The sequence below is a fragment of the Puma concolor genome, chromosome A3 (genome assembly GCF_028749965.1).
Source record: "Puma concolor isolate L17-30 chromosome A3, mPumCon1.1.hap2, whole genome shotgun sequence".
Lineage (NCBI taxonomy): Eukaryota > Metazoa > Chordata > Mammalia > Carnivora > Felidae > Puma > Puma concolor.
The window spans coordinates 123,426,108-123,444,395 of NC_141669.1; the positions used below are offsets into that span (position 1 = coordinate 123,426,108).

At 47.8% G+C, this 18,288-nt stretch overlaps 1 protein-coding gene across 16 annotated transcripts in view; it reads right to left on the bottom strand.

Moving 5' to 3' along the window:
* PTPRT (protein tyrosine phosphatase receptor type T) overlaps positions 1 to 18,288 on the bottom strand; it is a 1,080,869-nt gene that overhangs the window by 295,415 nt on the left and 767,166 nt on the right. For all 16 annotated transcript variants that reach the window (XM_086702238.1, XM_086702233.1, XM_086702237.1 and 13 more), the window contains exons 10-11: positions 8,902 to 9,103; positions 7,484 to 7,586 (exon numbers count right to left, since the gene is read on the bottom strand). In XM_086702238.1, coding sequence (XP_086558364.1) covers positions 7,484 to 7,586; positions 8,902 to 9,103 — 305 coding nt within the window. The remainder of the gene's footprint in view (positions 1 to 7,483; positions 7,587 to 8,901; positions 9,104 to 18,288) is intronic.

Sequence of the window (18,288 nt, forward strand, 5' to 3'; positions counted from 1 at the left end):
GCTTGGTTTTGATTTCAGGTACCTACTCTGGTTCCCCATATTTATAAGATCTCACTTCAGGAAGCTCACGTGGGTCCCCATGATCATTCCTGATGATGCTTTGGATCTGATTTACTTTGATTTCACAACACATATGGGCATCTCCTCCAAGCCGAGGGCACTGCTCTCAGCCCTTGATTTGCTGGCCTTTAAGCAGTTGAGGTACCCTAACCCTGTCTGTTTCATTTAGTATTTCTGAAAATGTGCTGAAATTTGAGGATCTGTTTTTAAGGCATATTGTTTTGAGGATTCTGTGACACTCTTGGAGATAACTGCATGTTTCCTTATGAGCCACACCTTGCCAGCACCCTGCATGCAGATTTTCCATGGTGTCAGAGCAGCAAAGGATGAACAGTCATCAGCTTACAGCAGGGCTCAGAGAATCACCTCTCCCATGGCTACTAGGGGAGGGAGCCACTCTCGGTCTCAACGGCTTGGCCAACCCAAGGAGGAAGTTGAACAACTACCAGGTGCATTCGACACACTTTACCTCCTTTGATCTTCACAACAATCTGTGACGTGGGTACTTCCCATTTTTCTAACAAGCAGCTCTGAGATCAGAGGAGTTAAGTAACTGGCTCAAGGCCACTCATGAGTCAACTGCATGAGGCTGGGTATGATTGCAGAAGGCTTTGCTTTTCTGGCGTATCCCACTGGGAAGTTAGCTACGGCAGGAGGACACTAAGATGTCACGGGCTGGTAGAGACTGAAACGACAAGTCCCTGACCGGGGACTGGCCAAGGCAGAGTGGGGGCCCCCAGGGGAGCCAATGTATCCTGCTGCATGGTGGGGAATGGCCCCAGGTGTAGCAGATTTGAACTCCACATTGGACAGGTAGAGAATGCCATGCTCAGCACAGAGAATGGCATAGACAAGGGCTGGAATGCTTACGGGAGAGCCAAGAGCTGCCAAATGTTCCCCATACCTCTCAGGACAAAGTCCAAACCCAAAACGATGATTCTTTACCGCGCCCCAGCCTGTTCCTTTGCCTCCCTGCTCCCCTCTGCCCAAGTGTGCTGAGGTCCCTGCCGCCTCTGAACACACCGTGCACCTTCTCTGCCTTGGCTCCTATGTATGCTGCTCCCCCCTCCTTCACTAAGCAAACTCCCCGCAAGCTGGCAGGTCTCAGGTCAGGCAACACTGCCTCCAGGAAGCCCTCTCTGCACCTGAGCCCATCAGGCTAATGATGGGTGCCTCTGCCCTGAACCCTCATAGAAACCTCTGACCAAGCATTTTTTTTTTTTTTAGTTTTTCTGATTATCTTCCCGACAGAACTGCATTGTCCCAAATGGTAGCCGCGAGCTATGAGTGACCCTGAAATTCTTTAAATTAATTTAAGAAATAAACAAATTCAGTTCCTCAGTTACAGTGGTCATATTTCAAGTGCTCAATGATAGCCACATGTGGTTGGTGGCGACGACTGGACAGCACAGAGACTGGACATTTCCATCAGGGCAGAAAGTCAATGGGGCAGTAGCACTCTTCCAGATTTAGAAGCTGAAGGCAAGGCCTGTGAAGGGTACCTCCAGTCCCAGCACCTGCCATCTACCAGGTGCGCAAAACAGACGTGCGGAGTCACTTACTTACTTGTGTTTTGAGCACCTACTACATGCCGGACACTGTCCCAGGGAAAGGGAATCCATCAGTGTCAAGCCTCGAGTTTCCTGGAGCTCACAGTCTAGGGAGGGGAGGGCAAGAAACAAAACCAAAGGAAACATACTGGCAAGTGCATAACACAATTAAAGAAAGAATGATGAAGGAAGCCCCCTGGGCCCTGTTGAATAAAAACTGGTAACGGGGCGGAGTGAAAGGGAATAAAACTAGAAACGAAGGTTGCAGCTAGATTCTGATGGACCTGGCGTTCCATGTTAAGAAGCTTGAACTCAACATAGTGGAAAGCCAATGAATGACCCATTTAAGAATTTTAAGGGAATCATGAGAATCTACCCCCCAAAACCAAGAGCACACTGTATATACACTGTATGTTATCTAACTTGACAATAAATTATACATATAAATTATATAAGAAGAATTTTAAGGGACACTCCAACAGCTCAGTGGAGGATGGACTGAAGGAAGAAAAATTGATGGGAGGCAAACCAGCAAGACCACCCGGGCAGGACAGGTGAAGCGTGGCAGAGGGGCAGAAGCAGCAGCTAATCCCGAAGTGATTCTAGACTGCACTGGACAGGTCCCTGTGACTGATGGGAGGGGAAGGAACACAGGGGAACGTCCCTGAAGAAGCCAACTGGGGCTCTGGGGCAGGATCTGCTACAGAATCTGGGGCTCTGCTTCAGGGACTGCATTTTGGGTGATAAATTCACAGCCAAGTTACTTTCTTATGAAGGTTACTACAGATACATCAGCGTGACAGGTGGGGCGTGGGGGAAGAAGGTTCGGCGGGTTCGAGTTGGAGCTGAATATTAGATTCTAGTCACTATTTGATTGATCTTTTAAGCAATTCTGGGATTCTGTCACTTAAAAACCAATAAATCTTTGAAGGCCTGAGGAAAGCAATGCAAAAGCAATAAATCTCCATTGTGGAGTATGAGAAAAATAGGCCAAGCTTCCGAGGTGGTTTGGATGGAGGGATGGGGGTGCAGGAGCCCCGCACAACAATCCACCCTTCTCCCCCTCGCCTCCCTGTGTGCTCAGTTCTACCAGGCAGAGTAGATTAGACCCATGGGGCTCCCCAGGGGCAGCAAGCAGCCGAGCAGGAGCTGGGGTCTGGCTAAGCCAGGACCAGAACGCTGCTGGCAGACGGAGGAAGAAAGCTACTTGGGTGGGGCCTGCAGCTGAGGCCCAGGGGTGAGGCTGCTGGAGAATGGGCTGCTCCACCCAGAGATGCGGGGTCCCAAGTTACGGGCTGGGCCTGCATAGTCCAGGGTTGGAGGTCCCCTGGGAAGGCATCTTGCCTGCCCCGGATTCTCTAGTTACTGGAAGCTCACTCCACAACAGCCCCACCGAAAAGTTACTGAGTCATCACTCGGCATCGCAGACACGGGGAACCCAGAACTCCTTGAGGGAGCAATGAACTCAGAAGCAGGAAGCAAGGTCCACACACAGACTTTGTGCAGAATGAGCTCCATGACCTTGGACCATTCAGTATCTTAGACTTCAGCTCCCTCCTGTGATACAGAGATGGTATGCCCCACCCAGCTCACTGAGTGATGATCACATGATACAGTGAAATTAAAGGAGCATTCAACTATAAAGTAGGAGTCCAGGCATCCGTGACCCAATCTATCTAGTGAGCTCATTGTGCCCTGTGGTTAGAGAGGAGCCTTCACCGTCTTCTCTATGCCCCCATGTCCCCCACCTGCGGGACTCTTCACTGGCCTGCTTGTCAGGGGTGTGCCCATCTCTCTGGACAGTGCAGTTCTTCCATCAATATACTGTCCCCACAGGCTTCAAAGCATCTTGTTTTGCCACTTTCAGCTCAGTATTGTGTCTGCTCATCTGCTTGATGCCCCAGCCCCCTTCCTGTTCACATGCACACTTGCTGAAAGTTAAGGCTCAAGAGGACAGGTGTGTATCTACCTTGTTTCCTGCTACATCCCCATTGCTTAGCTCAGTTCCTGGGACATCTCAAGGGCTCAATAAATATGTGTTGAATGATCTAATGGTCCACTGCCTCCCAGATGGGCATCCTAGTGCCTAGAGTTCAAGGTGAACGAGGGCTAAGGTAACTGAAATCTACTGGGATATTGCCACTGCTGTCACTGCAGTTGACCTGGAAGTCATACTAACTGGCACTGGTTAATCTCCTTCCCTTCTTGGCAAATGCCCAAGCAACAGTCTGAAAATAATCCCAGAAACTGAGCCTATACCCACTCTCAATGATCCAGAGCCTTGGGAAGAAAAGCAGTCAGACATTTACAGACACCAAGCATTGCCCCTTTGAGCAGTGACATTTAATTTTTTTTTCCCCCAATGGAAATGTCACCAAAGTATGTTATGCACAACTTTCTCCTCGGGAGGCTGTGAGAAATGAGTGTTGGCTTAGGGTCAGCTGAACTGAGTTTAAGTTCTGTCTGTACCCCTTGCTTGTTTTGTGGCCTGAGTCAACTTACTTGGTTTCTATTTATCTCAGTTTCCATATCTGCAAAATGGGGGAGACGATTATCACAACGTTGTGAGGATACAGATAATTTATGTACAGGGACAGACATGCAGCAAGGGCTTACTTGTTAAATGGAAACCAGCAGCCTCTTTTAACTTGAAGACACAGAACCTAACGCTACATTTTTAGTTGAACCAGAACAGCTAATGAACACCCATGGCTGTGAGGGGCTACAGCACGTATGCCTCCCTGTTTGCTGAATCTCTGTGTCTGTTTTGTAGACCTGCCCTGTTTTTCTGCTGCTACTCACTGTCATTTCTCACTGCTACTGGGGCATTTCCATTCCCACCTCCTAATTTACTACAGTCTTAGGATGTATGAGCTTATTACAAAGATGTGCAACTAAGAGCATGTAGGCTCAGAGGGAAAGTGTAAGGGGCACCTCTTTGGGGGAACTGGGAAAGCTTCCCCAGAAAAAAATAGTTTGGGCTGCTCAGAGGACCCCTTTTGGGAAGGGCTGGATGTAAATCTCATCTTTATCACTTGCTGACTATGTGAGCATGAACTTTGGTTTCCTCACTTCTAACAGGGATGTAATAATTCTAATAGGTTAGTCAAGGTTAAACTCTTGGAACGTAACAGTTGCTTACTTGCAATCCCACCCAGCAGCCAGCTGCCCAATAAAACATGGTGATAATTACTCCCATCTGTGTTCAGCTGGCTTCGATGAGTTTTCAGGGGTTCACAGACATATAATCTGATTCATCTTGAGGATGGGACCCTGAATCCTCTGTAGAAGAATTAACTTTATCCTGCCACTGGGCAAAACCAAGATTGCTTCTTTCTCAGTAAAATTTTTTTCTTTAAAAAGAAGTTTTTCTGAGACTTTGTGCTGGAAAGTAGTTAGGGGCTCCTAAGTAAAAAGCAACAGTCCTTCCTTCCCCATCATGGAATTAGGGTCTCAAAAGGCTTTGGAAATTTGAACAGGAAGGCAGTGGAGAACGCCGTGACCCTACAGAGAGGGTAGATTGTCAAACACTGTTTTGAAAGAACCTCCTAAGTGCCACAGAGAAGAAGCAAAGCTAACAAATAACTCTCGAAGGTCTGCTCTGCTTTGGGTACTTCCGTATTTTGTGCTAAGCCTCTGCGAAATAGCTACCATCCATGCTTTCCAGATAAGGAAAACTGAGAGTCAGGGGGGATTAAGTAACTCGCCCAAAGTCACACAGTAGTGTCAGAGCGGGATTTCAATCTACTGCTGGTCCGCTGCCACCAAAGTCAGGTCCTCTCCATCGCCCCACCCAGCAGCCAGCACACTACAGTGAGCTACATGGAATCTGCACCTGCCGGGAAGCCACAGTGGGATTGCAAGTGATGAAGTCCCCTTGCTGATTTGTAGCCTTGCAGTAATGAAAGGGAGTACCTGGGTCTGCAATATAAAGGTCGTGGGCTTTTGGTCAGATCTGACCTATGCACCTGGGTCAGCAGCTAACTTGCTGTGTAAAGTGGGGCAAGCTGTTGCTTTTTTCTGGACCATACTTTCATCATCTGAGAAGCTTTCTAAGATTTTGAAATGGTGACTGATGCTGCTGTATGAGAGGTAAGAGCTGGGAAAGGGAGCGAGGCACTGGTGGCCTGAACGGAACACATGATTTGGCACCTGTAGGCCCTGCACTCAAGTTCAGCTTTCCTACTTTTTTGTGTGCCCTTGGGCACTTCTGAGCCTCAATTTCTTCATGTGAAAATGAGGATCATCACTTAGAGAATGTGTAAGAGAGTGAAATCCATGTACAGAGAGAATCAAATGAAAATGTTGCATGAGAGTAACAGGAAGAAAAGTAGTAACTCAAGTAATTATTCATATGACATAAGAGCCACCACCTGTTTTGGCTCATCACAGGTAGGACAGTCCTGGAACATATGTGGAGAACATAGTTCTCCTATGTGGAGAACATAAGGTGAGAGTTCTATAGCCAGGTGCTCCACAAACACCACGCACACCCACTGCAAGGCCTGAAGGATTCACCTGACTTAGGGTAGAACACAGTCCAAAATCTTTAGAAGAGATGAGAACTTCCAAATTGCTGCAGTTGATTTCATTTGCTCCGCCACCTACAGTTTCTGGGTAGAGCTGGATCCGGTTTGGAAAACAGATAACTAGACCATCTCAGTTGCCTCCATCCTGGCTGGTCTCCCAGTCTCTGGTGTCACAAGAGTGATATTGCATGTGGCTATCCAGTGGCTTCCTGTGACCCCTCAAACAAACTGGAGATTCTCAAACATGGCCCCCATTCTCACCCGACCACTCCTGCCTTGACCTTTATGCTAAAGTAAATTCCAGAGCCTTGGATTAACTACTACCCATGCATCAGGCTGCTTCTCTCCTTCATGCCTTCCTAATGCTCGACCCTCTTACTGCCTTGGCAACATCTTATATCACATTTAAGAGACAGCTCGGTGTCACCTGAGAATGTCAGCTGGGAATTTCTTCTCTATAAGCATACACTGTATTGCAATTATGTTTTCATGTTTCTTGTTTCCCAACTGAAGTTTAACTTTCCTTAGGAAATGACTTATTCACAGCTAGTTTGCTACCATCTCCCAAGCGGTTGAACAGTGCCTGGCCCTGAGCAACTTGCTCAACAGGTGTTTGTTGAAGGAATGGACGAATAAATGAATCATTTGGGTCCCTTATGCCCCACCATTCCTGGTAGATAAGATACTCAATACATGCTTGTTTAACTGAACTGAGCCAATTTGAAAGCCACTGCCCTTGTGCAGAGTGCAGTTGTTTCCAAGAGATGCCCACCTTCCTGGCAACCGTGAGCCTGGGGACTTGCACTGGCTCAGCTTAGCTACTGAACTACTTGCACTGCCTTGGCCAGAAGTATGCTCCTCAACTCCAACAACCTCTTGTGAAAGTCAGCAGTATGACCTTGCAAGTCTTCCTGAGGGACTCTAGTACCCCAAGGCCCTAACTGGACCAGCCCGGAGGTCTTGTCCCATTTACATGATTAGTTTGTTTGTAGAATTCAGCAAGTCGGTCCATGTGTCTGTTATGGCAGTCATATATGGAAAGGATATCCTTCCAGGAGATTCTGTTTCCAGGCCTCCAACCCCACTAAATAAACTGACCATAGGTGTGTTCCAGGAAGTTCTCTCCCAGCCCTCCTCATGTCCCCATCAGCATGTTCCCTCTGAACCCATCCTAATTCCTCACTGCTGGGGGAGAGACTCTTGGCCCAGTGGCACCCCCTGAACTGAGTTTGGGGCTGCTGATTCTCATTTTCCAGAAGCCTCACTTCTAGCCAGTCCTGTTCATGGGCACTGCACGGTGCAGAGAAGAAAAAGCACGAAGTCCAGGAGAAGAACCCTCCTCACCTGACAGGGGCTCCCCGTGACTGAGCAGGCTTCAGCATCACCGTGATGGTCGTGTCCGTTTCATTCAGCGGGGTGTCTGTGTCATATTCCGGCATCGATGGAGCTGGACAGAGAGAGGAGGGCACTCAGCACAGAACTCCTGCTAACTACCTCCCCTGCTGCCATTCCTAAAGACACCCAGGATGGCCAGAAGGAGGACACTGGGAAAGGGCTGGGTGAGAGTCACATGGCATCCCAGGTTTTCAGCACAGTTCTCCTTCCAACCTGCCTGTGGGTCCCTTCAAGGTGCAGAAGATAGAGGGGAAGGATGGCAGTGATGTGGCCACTAGCCCTCAGCAATCAAAGAGTTCCACACCATAAACAGATGAATGCAGGAAGTGTAAGTACTTAACAAAGATGTAAAAGCAGAGTCGACCTCCTTAAACACATCTGAAATGCAAATTACAGCAGTGATGAACTAGTTCCTCTTATCTTTTCTCTCTCTTTTTCACGAGACCCTCCCTTCTCTTATCCCCGACGTAGTCTAATCCCTTGGGAAGCTAATCTAGCCATCTGTATGATGAGCTATTAAAACCCATAGCCCTTTTAATTCAGTATTTTAATTTCTGGAATTTAATCCTAAAGTTATAATCCAAACCAAGGAATTAAACTGTATTCTGTAACATGTTTACTGAAGAGTTATTTTCTAAAAACATGCAACCACAGGGGAATGTTTAATTAAATTACGTCCATCCGCTTGACAGAACATTATCATGAAAGCAATGTACCAACATGTTAGATGCTTATGGTATAAAGATAAGTGAAAACATTAAGTTGCAAAAACAACTGTGGGTGTCTATGCAAAATACGTATGCATGCACGCCAGAGGTATTTGCAAAACTTGTAAATTGTAAAATGGGATCTGAGATAATTCCGTGTTGAATGTGTCTGGCGGTGGAGGGGACCCTACTGGTGACCAGGCGGGTGAAATCTCAGACACCCATGGCATTGTAACATTCATGCATCCATCCATCCATCCATCCATCCATCCATCCATCCATCCATCCAACATTTCATGAGAACCTATGGCTGTGCCCTGTACTGCCGAAAGGAATATTCTTGAAAAGAAATCATATTTTTACAAACGAATTTGTATGGGAAGAAGACGTCCTATTTAATGCAATTGTATGATAAATTATTTGGTGAATCACTTAGTGTTCCCTCTGGTCTAGTCTAATTAGTATGTTTTTTACACTTTAGGAGGTTTGTGGATTTGGTTTCTTCACGAACTACAGTGATACACGCTAGGGGATGCATCCTCTTACTTGCTCCAATACCATGAGGTGACAGCTGGCTCTGCCCTTTTTCACTCCCAGGAAAATTATGAATGGGGAAAAAACAGACCACCCTTCTTCCTTTCCCCTTTCTAAGACACATACCTGAAATTTTGGTGGCAATCCTAGTGGTGACAGGGGGCCCAAAGCCTTTTGCTGTGCTGGCCTTGATGGTGAAGGAGTAGGTGGTCCCCGGGTACAGACCCACAAAGAGGTGGTGGGTTTCATTCCGGAGCTTGAACACTTTCCCCCGCTGGCTGGAGAGGTCGGCACTCGGGTCTAGCGAGCCAACAGCCTTGTAGTTGATCTGTACAACAAGCCAGCAAACAAACAAATAAATACCTCGCGCGGGAAGCTAGATGGAGCTCATCCAGGGGAATGTCAGGAGAGCAAAGGAGAAGGAGGCATGTAAGTTTGAACAGCAAGTTCTGCTGGGATCGTCCACCTTACAGATGGTCCCAGCCTCGCAAGAGCACTGTGGACATGCGCCAGAGTGCTGCTGCCCAACAGAAATAGAATGTGAGCCACACCTACGCTTTTCAATCATCTAGTGGGCACATGAAAAGAAAGTAAAAAAAGTAAAATTAATTTTCACATTTTGTTGAACCCGATATATGCAGAATATTAGCATTTCAACCTGTAATCAACATAAACATTTAATGTGATATTTTAGATTCTATTATGCATATTAAGTCTTAGACATCTAGTATGTAGTCTGTCCTTTATGGCACATCTCCATTTGGACTAGCCAAGTTTCAAAAGCTCTGTAGCCCCGTGTGGCCAGCTGCTGCCACATTGGACAGCACAGCTGTAGAGCAGTGTTTATGTGTGACGTCTGACAAGAATGGCTTGGAAGGCCACTTAAGAATGCAGCCTCCTCGCCCCTTCCTCCCCATGGTGCTCTCTGCTGCTTTCTCACGCGGTATCTTGTTCCTCTTCCCTAAACCTCGGGGCATCAGGATATTTATCTCATTTAAATGTTGGAGAAATGGAGACTCAACTGAAAGTAACCTGCATTAAGTCAGCACTTTCCAAACTTTCTGTGGTGAAGGCCCAGTTTCATGTTTCCCAATCCATTGCTGACCCATAATATTCTGCAGACCCCATCGCGTGGGACTCATCATGTGAGTCTGGTAATAGCCACACCAGTCTGCACTCTGTGTAACCAGACACGTCCAGTCCTCCCACACGGGGGGCTGTGGCAATGTCAAGGGACCATGAGAGCTTCTAAGTGCTCACTCTCTATTTCTGCACTTACCCTGCTGTGAGAGTAACAAAAACCGTTGGCATCCCAGCACCAGCCCCCATAGATCACACTTTTGTGTGCCACATTTGCAGGTCACACAGTTGTTAAAGTGACAAACACAGGATTGTATGTTTATTTGTTTCATCTAGTTTGTCCTATTAAACATGTCTTATTAGGGGTCCCTGAGTGGCTCAGTCGGTTAAGCCTCGGACTTCGACTCAGGTCATGATCTCACGGTTTGTGAGTTCAAGCCCTGCATCGGGCTCTGGGCTGACAGCTCAGAGCCTGGAGCCTGACTTGGATTTTGTCTCCCTCTCCCTCTGCCCCTCCCCTGCTTGCACACTGTCTCTCAAAAAGAAAAATAAACATTAAAAAAATGTCTTTAATTAGAGTATAACATACATACAGAAACTATACAGTCCAATGAATTTTTATTAACCGGACACACGCGTATCACCAGCACCCGGCTGAAGGAACATTACCAGAACCGAGATGTAGCCTGCGTGCCCCCTTCCAATCCCTCCCCACCACCCTTCAGCAAGGATAACCTCTATCCTGACTTACACACAGCACAGACTAGTGTTGCCTGCTCTTGTACTTTCTATCCGTGGAAGCATACAGGGCGGCTTCTTTCGCTCCACATTGTGGTTGTGAGAGGCGTGCGGGCTGTCATGTGTAGCTCTAGGCCATGCGTTCTCATGGTTGTTCAGGGTTCTACCCTTGACACACGACTAAACCCAGGTCTGTTGGATCTAAAAGCTGTGCTCCTTACTCTAGAAGTTGCTGCCCGGCCCGGAGACAACATCGCATTAACTAAAGGATGCGTTCACTCATTGATTCACTTGTTCCTTCACAAACGTGTCCTGCATACGCCTGCACCCTGGGGCCTGCACTGCACAACTGTTGCATACACAGCCGATGTGAACACAAGCTTGAGCCCATGCCCAGGTGTCTTCCTTTCTGAGCAATGTAGGTCAACGACACACACACCTTCTATCACTTTGTCTTCGGTCAAGAATGTCTTCTATGTGCCAGGAAGGCCAAACCCAGACAGAAACAGGAACACACCAACTTCACATCAAAAATAAGCTGTTTGCGTTTTCTGGCAAGGGCGCCATGCGTTTTAGAGAAAGAGGTAACTTCTCTCTCTGTCAAGCAGTAGCAATTGACGCTACATGCCGAGGAGGAGACAGACCGGACTCCTCAGAGCAGAGCAAGCCCCAGAGGAAAAACACGCTGAGCTGAAGGATTTGGGCACCTTGCAAGCAAAGCCTGGGCAGGAATACCTGTCCTGCAAGTCCTCAGTGAACCTGTCCCCAGCTTTCCCTCTGGTCACCCCCACCTGCTCCGCTTCTCAGAGAGAAACAAGGCAACCATCTGCCTCTCTGTGCTTGAGGGCTGTCCTGGGGGGGGGGGGGGGGGCGGCACTCGCCTGCGCTGGGTAATTGGCGCCGCCAGCAGCTAGAATGATGGTAGTTGATGCACACGGTCCCTGGGCTCCTCCCATGTGACACTCCTGCAGCATCCCAGGGGACTTCCTGGAGGGATTCCGCTCAGACTGCCTCCAACATAGCTGGCTGGGAAACACATCCATCACTGGCTACCGTCCCTTCCTTTCCCTTCCTCACTCCCACCTCTTGGTGTCTCAGGGTCACCAAACTAAGACAGTGTGCTCAGGGAGGTATCTCAGGGGAGAAGTGAGGTGATGGCAGAGGATAACACAGAGTCAGAGCAGCAGTGAAACATTCTAGGGTCTCGGCAGACGGAACCACCGGGGCAAAGGCCCGGGGTAGGAACAGTCTTGGGAGAACTGAGGAAAACCCAGTGTGGCCGGCAGTGGTGAGCCAAGCAAATGGGGGAGCTGAGTCCCCAGTGTGCAGCTGGATTCAGGTTTCCTGATGACGCAAGAACAGAGACACCCAGAGAGCTCTGACGGGTGGCAGCCAAGCCCAGGTTACCAGTGCTCACGCATCCTTTTGAAATTCTGTCCCCGTCCCCCTGCCTGGGCTGGTGGCAACCACACTGATATACAGACACTGGGAGGTAAAACTCATGCCTTATTTACTAGCCAATTCCTTTTCTGCACTCCAAATTCAATCCAAAAGCGACTCAATTTCCACCGAGCTGTCAATATAATATACCGCGCTCCCCTGCTCTCCTAACCTTTCCTGGTATTACAGGATCCTCACTTACTTGTAATGAAACACTATGAATAAATCAATGTATGTTAATATAGCGTGCCTTCAATTTTTTATGAAGGGCTTCACCAAATCTAATTCCCACTGCTTTGTCAGAAATAGTCTCTAAAAAATTTAACTTGCAAGTTTTACGAAGTTAGTGGGGGGATGGACTGGGTAAGGAAAGCCAGAAGGTGAGAAAAATGGAATGGGATGGAGCTTGTGGCCGTAAAATGTGTAATGTAACGTGAATCTTTGGAAGCAGAGGAAGCGCAAGATTTGTTAGAATGGCAAACATAAAATAAAAAGTTTGTGGGGGAAAGGGTGCTGAGCTGCCTGTCAACCTGAGTCTCTTTTGATTGCTGTCAGTGAGATTCCTGGCCAGAAGCCAGAATGAGCACTTTGTAAGGAGAATCCAGTCACATTACCCCTTAGTATCAGAAAAGCAGTGGTCCCCCATTGCTCTTGGGATTAAGAGCAAGTCCTTATGCTGTGGTTTTCATCAGCTCTCTGCATGAGCTGGCCTCCCCTCCCCTCCCTCCTGCATTCCAAGACTCTATTTCAATATCTGAAAAGAACTGCAGTCTCTTTGGCCACAGGACCCTTGCACCAACTATTCTGTCAGCTCAGAACACTTTTTCCCTTCCCATGCCTCCCTTTCACCCAATTAATGACTCCTTATCCTTACATCACACTTAAAATGATGTTTTAACAAACATGGTTACCAGAGGGGTGAGGGTGGGGGAATGGGTGAAACAGGGGAAGGGGATTATGAGTATATTTATCATGATAAGCACTGAGTAATGTATAGAACTGCTGAATAACTGGGGCATCTGGGTGGCTCAGTTGGTTAAGTAGATAACTTTGGCTCAGGTCATGATCTCATGGTCCATGAGTTCAAGCCCCACATTGCACTCTATGCTGACAGCTCAGAGCCTAGAGCCTGCTTTGGATTCTGTCTCCCTCTCTCTCTGCCCCACTCCTGCTTGTAGTACTCTGTCTCTCTCCCTCTCTGAAATAAACATTAAAAAAAAAGAATTGCTGAATAACTACATTGTACAGCTGAACCTATAATACCATAACATATAATACTGCATGTTAACTCTACTGAAATTAAAAAATAAATAAATTAAAGGCACCCTCCCCCCAATGTCACTTTTCATGAGTGCCTCCTCTGACTCTCCAGTCCACCTACTTTATGTTCCCCCAAATAACATCTCCCTCCTTTGAACAACTAATTTTACACTTAACCATGCAATTGTTTCACTCAATGTTTCACTAGCCCAAGAGTTGAAAAAGTAAAGCCAGAAAGCCAAATGGGTCTCATCATCTGTTTCGGTAAGTAAAAGTGGATCGGAGCACAGCCACACCACTTGTTTATGTATCACCTCCAGCTGCTTATCCACTACCAGGGTGGGACTTGAGTCATTGTGGCAGAGGGCCTATGGCTCACACTCTCTAAAATATTCACTCTCCAGTGCTTTATAGAAAGAGTCTGCTGAACCTTGTAGTAGATTCTAAGCTCCAAAATGGCAAGGATCTGAGGCAGATTTTGTTCCACACTTCCTCCCCTTGCACGCATGAATGAATGATCAAACTAGCTGGGTGGCTTGAGCAATTTGCTTAACTTCCCTGAGGCTAGGGGTTCTTCAAGGGTTAAATCATAATCTTAACTTCAGTTTCCGTTTTATATTGCAGAGAGACCCCTGCTTCTTTACTCCTGGAAAGCAGCCCCTCTGCTCAGAAGTAAGGCTCCAGGGGGTCCACGAATGACTTCTCTTGCCTTTGCATCAAGGCTCTGGCTACAGCACACCAGAGGAACAAGCAGCCCTTCTACCCTGGGCTACAGAGGATGGGGCAAGAGAGGCAGGAGGAACAGAAGCAATGATTTTCCTCAAAGAGCCCCATCAGGAAGGGCCTGTTTCTTACTCACACTGAGATGGGGCCGCGTCACGCTCCGGGCACTGGCTGAGCACCGGGTGAGTTCAGATGGCAGAGCTGACAAGATTCTCGTCCTGAGAATGAGATGCTACATGAGGGTTGAGGGAAGATAGGAGATAAAGTAGGGATGAAGGAAGTGGCCAGAATGCAGAAGCGGGGGAGGGGGAAGAGGGTCAGAAGATGCAATCGGGACAAAAACACAACTTGGGGGCACTCACTCTGTGCCAGGCACTGTGAGGGGGCCTCACACAAACACCGTCTTATTTAATCCTCAAAAAGAAGATGTGGGCTCTTTATGGTCATTCCCATTTCTTAGCTGTGGAAACCGAGGCCAAGAGAGGTGTCAAGTCAAAGCTGGCGTGAGGGAAGTGATGTGTGCCATCAGGTGGTATGCTAGAAGGACAGATGGGAACCATGAAGCATTCTCTGCTGCCTCTACTTCACCTTGGTCTCATCTCTCAGCTCGTGTGTGAATGTGGGTGCCATGATGCGGCAAGAACTTGGATAAGTCTACTAGAATACCTCGAGATGCCCTGGGAGGACCAGAGGGCTGTTCAAAGAGCTCACTCAACAACAGATGATGCCAAGTGGAGGAAACCCCTAACAGCATCAGCCGGCAGTGGGGGTAGTATAAATTGCATCAAGACCAGCCCTCCTACAGCTTGATGCTCCAGAAGCACCCTCTATAGCTTAGCATGTTCGTGCTATGCCCATGCTGTCTTCATCTTAAGCCCCTTGGGGGAGGGGGATGTCAGCACCCTGAAGTTATGCATCCCATCTACTCCCGACTTTCCTCCAATGGCTTCCAGCCCATACCCTGGAGGTCTCAACCTAGTCGAGTCTTAACAAGGCTACCAACACGGTCAGTTCATTTTAAAAACAGTTACATTAACTTTATTTTTCTTTAAACTAAAAAAAAAAAAAAAAAACAATGGTTAAAATATTTTGTCCTTTTTTGGACCCACTATAAAAGTGTTACAGGCATGGTCTTAGCCATCTTGGTGACCTCCAAGGTAAACATACAAAAAGAGATCTATTCAAGGTAATCTCTTCTTGTTAGAAGTGCTAATGTTGTCTCTTGGTTTCCTGAAAATTAAAAAATAAAATGCAAACATGTTCCTTCTGCAACAGCGTGAATGCACAGATGGCTGAAATGCGCATGCCAGTGACTTCTTGGCCATGGGGCCCTTGTTTTTCCTTGAGAGCGGAGGACTGTAACAACAGCAGAGAAATGATAGTGAATGACACAAATACTGCTGCTCCCGGTGTTTCTAACACTGTTGAGCCAGCAAAAGAACGCATGGGTTTGCCACTTTGTGCACAGACAGCTACTGCTTTTGCCTCTGTTGAAACGGGGTCATTTTCTCAATCAACAAATGCTCACCGAGAACCTACTCTGTGCTACAGGCTCTGGAAAAAACATCGGTGAAGAAGACCCAGTTCCTGACTTTGGGGACAAGTGGAGGCATTAATGGATATTGCAGGAAACCGAGTCCTGGAGGAGCACAGATCTGGGAGTGACCAGTTCTGCCATAAAGAGTGAGGACAGGCATCCAGAGAAGCTGCCACAGTGTTGGGCTGGGCCCATGTTCCTCGGCCCAGACTCCAAAGCACAGAATGCCCTGGAGACCTTTTAAACACTATATCAATGCCTGCACCCTACCCTGAACTAAGCGAGTCAAACTCTCTGGGTACAAAGGCCTTGACATTGGTACCGTTTTCAATTTCTCCAGGAGATTTGACTGGGCAGCCAGGGATGAGAGTGGTAGAAATGGACCCTTCACCATAAAGGGGATTAAGCAGAAGAGTTACACAATGTGGCCTGTGCCAAGGAAACGTGCCCTCACATGGCATGCTTGAAGGAAGGAAACTGACCACGGGAGCACTACAGTGGTAATGGCTGCAGGCAGGGTTGTGGGTGAATGCTGGAGCTGGTGGACCACGCTGAGGAGGAATAAAACGTTTGCACAGCTTCATCTCCCCCAGAGTTACTAGCTGCTGTTGTGGCTTGAGCAGCAGAAAAAATTCTTTGGCACCCCTCCCCCCCGAGGAAGGGGAGCCTAATTCCTCTCTGGTTGAGGATGGACCTAGTGACTCACTTTCTTTATTTTTAAATGTTTATTTATTTTTGAGAGTGGGGAGGGACAGAGAGGGAGGGAGAGAACCCCAAGCAGGCTCCTCACTGTTACTGTGGAGCCCAGTGTGGGGCTCGAACCCATGAACTGTGAGATCAGAACCTGAGTTGAAGTCAAGAGTCAGATGCTTAACTGACGCAGCCACCCAGGTGCCCTCCCCCTAGTGACTCACTTTAAATAGACCTAGGATAAAAGGGGAAAAAGACTAGCTTAAAGAAGAGAGACCCAGCTGACACCACCTTAACCAAGTGATCAAGGTCAACAATACCAATGAAAAGTCATTTTGAGCTCAAGTGCCCCCTCGTATGATGTGATGAGAAGGGTGCACACCCACTGTGGGCTTTTGCCCCAGAATCTCAGCCCATCAATAAAAACAACAACAACAACCACAACAATAACAACAAAAAAGACCAGACACACCCAGAGTCAATACTGGTCAGGATTCTTAAAAACTGTCAAGGTCATCAAGACAAGAAAAGACTGAGATGCTATCACAGAGTGGAGGAGGAGGAGGAGGAGGAGGAGGAAACGTGACATCTAAATGCTGTATGGGAACCTAGAAAGGAAAAAAGGACACCAGCAGAAAAACTCGGGAAATCTGAGAAAAAAGTCTGCACGCTAGTCAGCAGTAAAGCACTGATGTGAATTCTCAGAGTGGATAACTGTACCATGACTACGTAAACATGAACATTCAGGGAAGTTGTGCACTATTTTTTTTCTGCACTATTTTTGCAACTTCTCTGTAAATTTAGAATTATTTCAAAATAAAATGTTTAAGGAACAACAACAAAAAGTGGCAGGCTGGGTTTTGGCACCGGTGAGGTCTTCGTGGCTGCAGAATAGAATCTACAACAGATATTCACTGAGCTCTTGCCTGGGGCCCATGCTGAGCCGTGGGGAGCCTTCGGAAGCTTACAGTCCAGTCAGGGAGATACGCACACCCACAGGAAGGAGTGGCAAAGGCACAGGAGGATTACTGCTCTGAAGGAAGGGACGGTGCTTCTTGTGACAGAGAAGGTTTCCGGGGCCACAAAGTCTTCCCCACAGAGTGTGAAGGTGTTAACCAGGTAAAGGAGTGAGAGAAGCTGGGAGACAGAGGACAGTGGAGGAAGTGGAAGCTGCAGAGATGCTCTTGGGAGGATGGCTGCCGGCCTGTGCAGTGCTTCTGTGCAAACTAGGAAAAGGCACCTCTTCAGGCAGATGCAGGCCCTCTCCATCCCAGCCTCCCCCGCCCCCCCCCCCCCACCATACATCAGTGAGCTGAGGGTGCCTCAGTGACAAGAAAAAGATACCTTTCTTAATGCCTAATCGTAGTCCTACGGGCAAATACAGCCCAGGGCTTTGCGGTGCTTAGTGGATTTCACCCTCTTGGTGGTGTGTCTTTGTGCAGTACACGAACTATGCAACAGAACGTGACAGTCCTGCTTTGAGGTTGGTCATGGAAGGCTTTTTGGGAATACTTAAGTGCTTCAATTTTACCTTGAGGGTAATAGAGAGCCATTAAAGGAGATGGTAGGCTATTAAGAGAGATACAAGGTCATACCCTAGGGTAAGAACAGTGTTACTGAAATTGTGGTCCATAGGCAAGATAAGATCAGCATCACCTAGGAGCTTGTGAGAGATGCAGATTCATGGGCCTATCCCAGACCTACTGATCAGAATGTTTGGCTGGTGAAGATCCCCACAAATGTGCGAGTAAGGAGGAGCCAACACTGGCACCAGGCCTGAAGGTGATGAGACTTCTAAGGCTGAACACCAATAGGAAGATCTGTGAATGTCCCCTGGCCTGGTCCTTCTGAGGCTGCCGACATTCAGGAACGGGAAGAGTGGGGGAGGGAAGACCACTGGATTTCTGTCTCGCAGAACCTATGCTGAAACCCCAAACCACCACTTACTGAGAGTTGAGTGCCCAGGATCTATTTTGTAACCTCACCTGCCAAAGCGCTCTGCTAACACCTGTCAGGGCTTGCCAGCCTTCTGTGGTTCCCAGGGT